The sequence below is a fragment of the Balaenoptera borealis genome (genome assembly GCF_965194805.1).
Source record: "Balaenoptera borealis genome assembly, chromosome: 15".
In the NCBI taxonomy this organism is placed as follows: Eukaryota; Metazoa; Chordata; class Mammalia; order Artiodactyla; family Balaenopteridae; genus Balaenoptera; species Balaenoptera borealis.
In genome coordinates, this window is record NC_138871.1 from 32,607,685 (window position 1) to 32,617,899 (window position 10,215).

Sequence of the window (10,215 nt, forward strand, 5' to 3'; positions counted from 1 at the left end):
TGTGCTCATCTTTCTACCTGGGATCAGATATATCAGTACTACAGAGCCAATTTTCATTGTAGCAGTATACTTTTGGTTTGTCTCTGAGGTTGTAGTAGAGTTAACAAAATAAGTATAAGTTAATGTAAACCAAAATAGGTAACCATGACAATTGAATTTGAAGCCTGTACATTCTCTATATTCACTCAAAATTTATAACACTCCGTCTAAACATAATGATTTATCTTTCATGGTCACCGTTTGGGTTTGATATTGTTACAATACCAAATTTCTTAGAAAGAAAAAAATGGCTTAACAGTATTTGGGAGAATTGTGAGGAGAGGAGCACCTCTTTTCAGGCTGCTGCCCCAAAAGAATAAATTTAAATGAGTAGAGAACCATAGGCTTCCACTTTTGCTTGTAGCAGACCAATGGTCCTGCTGACAATTCCCAATAAAGCTAGATAAAATACAAAAAAAAAATTTTTTTTTTTGTTGGACAGTATTAGATAGCTGCCAAAGCAAATAAGGTCCTGTAGAGAGGGGAAGCACATTGAAATTTCCCTTGGGGCATTTGCTGATTCTTGTTTTGAGGTTTGAATATGAGAAGCTGGTCAAAGGGCAGTCACTAAGAATCAGAGAAACTATGTTGCTTTCAGCAAATTTGTAGAGATGGGAAGACAAAAATTAAAATTCTGGGGTACCAATGAAGCTTTGACTTTAAAGGGCAAGATCCCAGAGAAAAGAAAAAAATAAGCCCTAATACTCAGAAGTTCTCCCCACATGGCCCTTACTTGTTCTTAGCTATGGAGGGGAAGAGACTAAGAAGTCAAACAAAAAGCAGTTGAAAAGCTGAGCAGAGTTTTGGCAGTTTTATGGTGCTGGAGGTGGTGACAAAAATTGGAGTTTAGGATCTGTCAAGGAGTGTGGGGCCTCAAGGAACACCCAGGCTCTCAGTCGGGCTCTCTAGAGGACTGTACCCTTGAAAGTGGACAAACCAAAGGTAGACCAAGCCTTACAAAACTGTAGTCCAGTATTGAGTGAACTTAATTCCACAGCAGGTTGAGCTACTGCCAAAAGATAGGGTGAATCCTTTCTGATGTAATATAATTCTGAGTCACTTCAGTTTTTCATATACATTGTTCATCATTCATTGTCCAAAAATTACTAGGCATGGAATTTGGAAACTGGACCAAGAGAAAATAAAACAAATCCATAGATAACCTAGATGTGAGAGTTATCAGACATGATCTTTAAAATAACTGTGAATAAAATGTTTGAGAAAATAGAAAGTGAGATGAAGAATTTCATCAGAAAACTGGAATCTATAAAAAAAAAAGTAATTCTGGAACTAAAATATATAATAGCTAAACTTAAGAACTCATTAGGTTAGTTGAACATCACATTGGATACTGTTGGAGAGAAGATTAGTGTATTGGAATATAAGTCAATAGAAAATATCCAGCTGAAGCACAGAAAAGAGAATGGAAAATACAGCAAAAAGGTATGAGAGACGTAGAATATATGGCAAAAAAGGTCTCACAATGTCCTGTAGGATTTTTAATATATCTAGAATTAAAATGCATGACAAGGGGGACTTCCCTGGTGGTCCAGTGGGTAGGACTCCAAGCTCCCAATGCAGGGGGCCTGAGGTTCGATCCCTGGTCAGGGAACTAGGTCCCGCATGCATGCCGCAACTAAGGAGTCCACATGCCACAACGAAGATCCCGCGTGCCTCAACTAAGACCTGGCGCAGCCGAAATAAATTTTTTAAAAGAAGGGTTAACCTACTAAAAAAAAAAATGCATGACAAAGGTATAAAAGGTGGTGATAAGTATAAGAGTAAGTGTTCTTTGGGACTTCCCTGGCGGTCCAGTGGTTAAGACTTCGCCTTCCAATGCAGGGGGTGTGGGTTCGACCCCTGGTCAGTAAGCTAGGATCCCACATGCCTCGGGGCCAAAAAACCAAAACATAAAACAGAAGCAATAATGTAACAAATTCAATAGAGACTTTAAAAATGGTCCACATCAAAAAATCTTTTAAAAAAATAATAAAAAAAAAAGAGTAAGTGTTCTTCATTCTTGGCATTATCTGGGAATTGATAAAAGTACTAATTTATATTAGAGTCTAAGAAATCAAATAGGCATCTTATGTAATAAACACTAAATCAATAGTAAAAGACTGTGTATAACCAAGCCAATAGAAGGGGAAAATGGAATAATAAAAAACAATACGGGGACTTCCCTGGTGGCACAGTGGTTAAGACTCCACCCTTCCAAAGCAGGAGGCCTGGGTTCGATCCCTGGTCAGGGAACTAGATGCCACATGCGTGCCGCAACTAAGAGTTCTCATGCCGCAACTAAAAGTTCACGTGCCACAACTAAGGAGCCAGCAAGCTGCAAATAAGGAGCTGGCGAGCCGCATCTAAGGAGCCCGCCTGCCACAACTAAGGAGGATGCCAGCAGCAGCCAAGGAGCCAGCAAGCCACAACTAAGGAGCCCACGAGCTGCAACTAAGGAGCCTGCCTGCCACAACTAAGACCCAGCGCACCTAAATAAATAAATAAATAAATAAATAAATAAATAAAAACAATACTTGTTTAATCCAAAGTAATGCAAAATGATAAATAATAAGATGGTACTATAAACCCAAACATATTAGTAGTTATATTTTAATGTATGTAGGTTGATTAACAAAATAAGATTGTCAGATTGGCTATTAAAAAAAACCTATATGCTGCTTATAAGAGGTATACACCTTAAATATAAGGACACAGAAAAGTTGAAAGTAAAAAGATGGAGAAATATATAGCATGCAAAAAATGAATAAGAGAAAGCTGATGTAGTTATTACAGATATCAGACAAAATATACTTTATAGCTAAAGACATTACTAGCAATAAAGAGAAATCTTTCATAATAATAAAAGGGTAATTTCTATGAGGAATATATACCAATTTTAAACTCGTATACATCTAATAACAGCTTCAAAATAAATGAAGACTATTTGAGAGAACTAAAAGGAGAATTAGATAATCTACAATTACAATGGGAGACCAACACATCCCTCTCAATAACAAATATAGCAAACATATAAAATGATGAGTTGATATGAGAGTTATACACATGATTAACAAAGTTGACTAAATTGACACACATAGGACATTGCACCCAACAAGAACAAAATATTTATTTTCTTCAAGTGTACATGGAAGATTTACTAAAATAGGCTGTATTCTGAATCATAAAGCAATGCTGAACAAATTTTAAGGATTGAAATCATTGAGAATATTGTTTTCTACAGTGAGATAAGCTAGATTTCAATTTCCAAAAAGGTATCTACAGAATCTCTATGTATTTGGAAACTAAACAGTGGTCTTCAAAAAGACCCATGGTCAACAAAGAAATCACAAAGGAAATTTAAAATAGAACATCTGCATGACCTTTGGGTAGGCAAATTTTTTTTTGACAAGACAAACTAAGGGAAAGACATATAAATTGGACTATAATAAAATTGTGACTTCTTCATCAAAAGGCATCATTTACAGTGAAGAAGCAAAGCACAGATTAGAAGATATTTATATATATGGCAGAATATACTTAAAATCTCTTACAAGTTGTTAAGAAAAAGACAAACAAATAGAGACTGGAGCAGTCTCTTCACAAAAACACTGGGGTAGTAATTCACAAAAGACAATAACCGACTAGAGCCCAGATGCCTCCTGGGGAGGGAAGTGGTTTCGTGAGGAGAATTTGAGTTTAAATTATAAGACCTAATTATGAGTGATCAAATCAAATTCATCGTGGACAATCTCAATAAGGAGCCTTTTAGGAAGAACTGTAACTTAATCACATTTGATTCCCTGGAGCCAATGCAACTATTACAAGTTCTCAGTGATGTTCTGGCTGAGATTGACCCAAAGCAAGTTGTTGATATCAGAGAGGAGATGCCAGAGCAGACAGCCAAAAGGATGTTGAACCTTCTTGGTATCCTTAAATACAAACCTCCAGGAAATGCCACGGACATGAGTAACTTTCGTCAGGGTCTGGTGATTGGAAGTAAACCTGTAATTTACCCAGTGCTCCACTGGCTTCTTCAGAGAACTAATGAACTGAAGAAAAGAGCATATTTAGCTCGTTTTTTAATAAAACTTGAAGTACCAAGTGAGTTTCTTCAGGATGAAACCGTGGCCGATACCAATAAACAGTATGAAGATTTGATGGAAGCCTTTAAAACTTTGCATAAAGGATGTGAGCAGCTCAAGACATCTGGATTTTCTACAGCAGAAATAAGAAGGGATGTCAGTGCAATGGAGGAAGAAAAGGATCAGCTCATTAAGAGAGTTGAACGTTTGAAGAAAAGGGTGGAGACAGTTCAGAATCATCAACGGATGCTTAAAATAGCAAGGCAACTTCGAGTTGAGAAAGAGAGAGAAGAATTTCTTGCACGACAGAAACAGGGACAAAAGAATCAGCTATTTCATGCACTGCAGAGACTGCAAAGAATACAAAACCAGTTGAAAAGTATGCGCCATGCAACAGCAGATGCGAAGCCTGAAAGTTTAATGAAGAGGCTAGAGGAGGAGATAAAGTTTAATTCATATATGGTAACTGAAAAATTTCCTAAAGAATTAGAGAACAAGAAAAAAGAATTGCATTTTTTACAGAAAGTGGTTTCAGAGCCTGCTATGGGTCATTCTGATCTTCTTGAACTTGAATCTAAAATAAATGAAATGAACACACAGATCAGTCAGCTGATTGAAAAGCAAATGATGAGAAATGAGCCAATTGAAGGCAAACTGTCACTATATAGGCAACAGGCATCCATCATTTCTCGTAAAAAAGAAGCCAAAGCTGAGAAACTTCAGGAGGCAAAGGAGAAGTTAGCCAACCTAGAGAGAGAAGTGTCAGTGAAGACAAATCAGACCCGTGAATTTGATGGCACCGAAGTTTTGAAGGGAGATGAAGGGACACGGGTTCGAGCCCTGGTCCAGGAAGATCCCACATGCTGTGGAGCACCTAAGCCCGTGTGCCACAACTACTGAGCCTGCGCTCTAGAGCCCGTGAGCCACAACTACTGAGCCCACGTGCCACAACTACTGAAGCCCATACGCCTAGAGCCCGTGCTCCACAACAAGAGAAGCCACCGCAATGAGAAGTCCGTGCACCACAATGAAGAGTAGTCCCCGCTCGCCACAAGTAGAGAAAGCCCGCATACAGCAACGAAGACCCAACACAGCCAAAAATAAATAAATAAAATAAATTTATTTTTAAAAAACCAAACTGCCTCCCCCAAAAAAAGACAATAACCAAATGACCACTAAACATGAAAAAGTGCTCATCCTCATTAGTCATTATGAATATTCAAATTAAAACTACAAAGAAATACCACTGCAGATCCACTGTAATGGTTAAAATTAATAAGATTGACAGCATCAATTGGTGGTAAGGATGTGTGGAGCAACAGGAATTCTCATGTACTGCTGGTGGGAATATAAGTTTACATAACTTTGGGAAACTACTTGGCAGTATCTACTAAATCTGAACATATGCCTATTCTTGATGAGCAGTTCTACTCTCAGGTACATTCCCAGCTGTAATATATATGTATACCAAAGGACATTTGCAAGAATCTCCACAGCTGCACTATTTGTAAAAGCCAAAAACTGCTGTTAACCCAAATGTCCATCAACAATAGAATGGATAAATTCTGGTATATTCACTTAATGAAATACTGTGCAGCAGTGAGATTGAATGAACTATTACTATATGCCACAATGTAGATTAATCTCACACAGAGCAAAAGAAGCCAGATTAAAAAAGAGTTAATACTTTGTGTTTTCTAAATGGAATTTATAAATTATAAAGTTAAAAAATAGGCAGAATTAATCAGTGGTGATAGCAGGGAGGATAATGGTTACCATTGGTTGGGAGGAGTGATTAGGAGGAAGAACGGGGGAACTTTTGGGGTTGTAGTGTTCTGTTTCTTGGTCTAGAACAAATGTATGTTCACTTTGTGAAAATTCACTGAACTGATCATACATGATTTATGCATTTTTCTGTATTTATATTTCAATGAAAAGTTTAACTAGAAAAAAAAAAAGCCAGCACATGTCCGTCTCACTCTGTTCACTTAAAAGAAGTGAATGAGTATATCTTAGGTAATCAGTATAATTTTTAGGAAATTTGAAATCTTAAATGCTTAGAAAGATTATTAATAAGCAAGATTAAAATGTAATAAGCAGATAAAGTATTTGTATGAATGAATTTTGGCATTTTATCTGAAAGTTAAAAAAAATTACAAATGAGACTAGCTGCAGTTACTGTTCTTGATTATAAAAGTAGCTCTAACTTTGTGCATTTATTAATATAAAGTCTAAGCTCTGAGTTGTATTAAATTTTTTTGACAAAAACTTCTATTATTTTAAATATATCACAAATATTCTATGGCTACAGGCCAACTGTGCAGGAAGATGGAGGAGATGTAATCTATAAAGGCTTTGAAGATGGCATTGTACAGCTGAAACTCCAAGGTTCTTGTACCAGCTGCCCCAGTTCAATCATTACTCTGAAAAATGGAATTCAGAACATGCTGCAGTTTTATATTCCAGAAGTAGAAGGTGTAGAACAGGTATGCCAATATTGTATGACAGTTTAGGTTTAATATTAAAATGAATTTTTTGGAAAGAAAAATTCATGACCTGACATTTTCTTCCAGGGCTATATCGTCGTGTTACCATTGTTATCAGACTTGCAGGCTCCTTATTTAAGAATTAACTTTAGTATTATGAATTACCTACTATGTGCCCAGCGTTTTTACAAATATTACCTCATTTATCTTCTAACAACGCAGTGTAATAATATTAAGTAAGTCATTTCCATTTTGTACATGGGAAACAGACTCAGAGGGCATACTGCTGCTCTAGAAAAGTTATGAAAAGGGGATTCAAAACATGATGAAATTTTATAGATGAGGTTTAGAAGTCTTTAGTGGAACAGCTCCACTACTTCGTATTTAAACACTTCTTGTTCTTAAATGTGCAGGCAAGAAGCTCATCAAGAAATCATACTTTGTTGTACAGTAAAACAGACTACTGAGTAGAGTAATAGAGCTTTATCTATAGCCTGATGTCAACATTTTTTCTGCCCCAAGATATCTAAGGAATATAGTACAGTACTTTCTCAGCAGTGATAGTGACCTTCACTGCAGTAATTCTGAAACAAGAGGCATGGCCTTATGGAGAGAGATTATCAAGTAAGGAAAGAGCGTATGGAAATTAGAAATTTGAAAAAACTCTTCAGGTAATTCTGTGACTTTAAGGAGAGGGCATCATCTCCTCTCAGCTCCTGTGAGACTCACTCATCTCTGGGTAGTATTTAAAACTGTCCTTTTGGTACAATACATGCTGTCTCCTCTTTGAAGTTCTTATCAGTCCTTCACTTGGAATTAAGCTGTACTTCTGTGCAAAGCTTCTGTGTGTCTGTTTCAGCTTTCTGTTCAGGGGTAATTTCCTTGAGAGGTTTGTAATCGTATCTAGGTCTTTGTGTTCTTCAACACTTAGCCTTGTGTGTTGTTTACATAGTTTGTATTAAATAAATGTTTAGAAACATTAAAAATTTAGGAACATTTTTGCCTAAAATAGAAGTTGATTGACAAAATTTTTTGGATTGGGTGCTGCTGAGATTGGATATAAAAATATCAATTCCTTGGAAGTAAATATCCATTTTTTACTCAGCCCAGAAGAAACTATGAGGGAATTGTTTTTCCATTGATTGTTTCAGATCAGAACCAGATTCATCTGGATTTTTTTAAAATTAATTTTTGTTCCATTTTCCTCTATATGCCTTTTTTTATATAAATTTATTTATTTTACTTATTGTTTTTTGGCTGCGTTGGGTCTTCGTTGCTGCTCACAGGCTTTCTCTAGTTGCGGTGAGCGGGGCTACTCTTCCTTGTGGTGCATGGGCTTCTCGTTGCGGTGGCTTCTTTTGTTGCAGAGCACGGGCTCTGGAGTGCAGCCTCAGTAGTTGTGGCTCACGGGCTTAGTTGCTCCACGGCATGTGGGATCTTCCCGGACCAGGGCTTGAACCCATGTCCCCTGCATTGGCAGGTGGATTTTTAATCACTGCACCACCAGGGAAGCCCCTCTACATGCCTTTTTAAAAAATTACAGTAGTTAACACTTTGGTCGATTGACAAAGGAAGGTTTTTATTCACTTGTCCAGGGTGGGGTGATGAATTGGCAGTTGGATTATAAACCTGAATTGGCATTTAATTATAGTAGGTATGGTGAAGAGAAAAAATAGTCTTAGGTTTATATAACTCTTTTCCTTTCCAAAGGAGTTGGTTTTTAGTATCTGAGTAAAATATTAACTCATGAAAAGATACTAATCCTTTCTTTTTTTTCTTCAAGTATTCATTAGTATCTTTCTTAACTTACTTGAAATGAGAATCTTCACATTCTTCTAAGGTTTAAAATGAACTTTTATGTCAGTAAGACCAAAATAATTAGTTGCTAGTATATTTTGTTTCTTTACCTTTTTTAGGGATTCATTTTTCTAATATGTATTTTTACAATAACAATTTGGTATAGCTCCCTAGAATGTATTTAAGGAAATGAGATGCTTTTGGAAAAAAAAGCAAAAACATCAGTTATATATATTAGTCATACAGCTAGGAAATACCAGTTATCATTATAGTCTTCTCTGTCCAGCTGAGACTCTGCTATTGGAAGCCTCCTTTGGGACAAGGAAAAGAGACCAATGTTTTATTTAACTTGCTAATATTCAGTTTGCTTTTATGTTGTTAGAATATCAGGTTATGATGCAAACCTTGTGCTTTGGGGGCTGTTGGTAGATTTATTCTTATTGGATTGGCACGCATTGTTATAGATTAGAGTATTTCAGGTAAGCAAGTAATATTAAAATCAGGAAAATAGCAATTTCTAATCCTTAATTCTTAAGTTCTCTTTGTTTTTTTGTTTTAGGTTATGGATGATGAATCAGATGAAAAAGAAGCAAACTCACCTTAAATTAATTTGAGTTTTCTTTGGGCCCAGCAGTTGGACTTGTTGATACATATACTAAGCTTTTATTATTAATCTGCTAAGGAACTTGAGGATTAATAAAATATACCCTTTCTTCAGAGAATGATATATAAATATTGCATGTTTGCTTTACCTCATATGAGTTATTTATAACATCCTGAATCATCTTCTGCACACATGGATTTTATCCAGGGATATTTTTATTTTTGTTCTTCATTTCTCATGGTTCCTTCTTTGCATAATGTGTGAAGCAGTTTAAAATACATCCCCCCAATCTAATTTATTTACTTTTTTAATACAGAAGTAAATAGGGAGAATTTTTTTAAGATATTCTAAAATGGCTAAGCTTTTTATGAGATGTTTGAAACTATGGTTACTGAATTTTTACCTTGTTAAAAAAAAACACTAAACAATTTTAGTTTTAAAATGGTATCTGCCTAGTAGCCCCCAATGTAGTATCACATAACTTCCCACTGAAAGACCAAAAAAAAGAAAAAGAAAAATCATAATGCTGAAAACTGATGAAGAACCAAGTTCTAGAATGTAGACCAAATTTCCATTGATTACAAGACAGAGCAGGCTGAATTGAGAAAAACTGCCTTAGTATGCTCAGGCTTTACCTTATGATACAAAATCTGTCTGAAAAAAAGATGTGAAACTGCTTGGTCCTTCTACTGGCTTCTCCTGACTCAGAGATCTATAATCTGTACCATGCCAAAAATTTGGACGGTTATCTTTCTACCATATGTGTACTGCTTTTTCAGATAGCCCAAGTAGCAAATTATCTTTCTCTCTTGTTTTTCTATAGGAATTCAGATTCAACAGTTCACAGACAGTATCAGGAAAGGAAAGATAGGTACCTTGCATCTTTGGAATTCTGTTCCCCCAAAGTACTGAGATTAAAATAGGGATGGAAACAGAAAGAACTCTGGCAGTTGTGAATGCTGGAAAGAGAATTTTTGTTCTTTTGGTTCACAGAACCAGGCATTGCGGTTGGAGAATTTGTTTCCTGAGCCATTATAGATGAATTCAGGTTAGACTATGGGAATTACTATGTAAGGTAGGCACATTAATCTGCTGAAGCTACAAGAAATTGAGATTGTGGAGGAGATGCAGTTAATGACAAGTTTTGGGTCTGGCCACGAAATAAGTGGCTGAGGTGAGTGGGGGATTTAGTTACTGGAAGAGGAAA

General features: G+C 36.2%; 1 protein-coding gene and 1 pseudogene across 10 annotated transcripts in view; both read left to right on the plus strand.

Annotated features, from left to right (window-relative positions):
• Positions 1 to 9,126, plus strand: part of NFU1 (NFU1 iron-sulfur cluster scaffold) — a 28,492-nt gene extending 19,366 nt beyond the window's left edge. For all 9 annotated transcript variants that reach the window (XM_082356419.1, XM_082356414.1, XM_082356422.1 and 6 more), the window contains 2 exons: positions 6,433 to 6,607; positions 8,964 to 9,126. In XM_082356419.1, coding sequence (XP_082212545.1) covers positions 6,433 to 6,607; positions 8,964 to 9,008 — 220 coding nt within the window. In that variant the 3' untranslated portion in view covers positions 9,009 to 9,126. The remainder of the gene's footprint in view (positions 1 to 6,432; positions 6,608 to 8,963) is intronic.
• Positions 5 to 6,426, plus strand: LOC309611638 (intraflagellar transport protein 81 homolog pseudogene; annotated as a pseudogene). Its single transcript has one exon. The product of its transcript is annotated as an intraflagellar transport protein 81 homolog pseudogene (transcript).
• Positions 9,127 to 10,215: the final 1,089 nt, after the last annotated feature.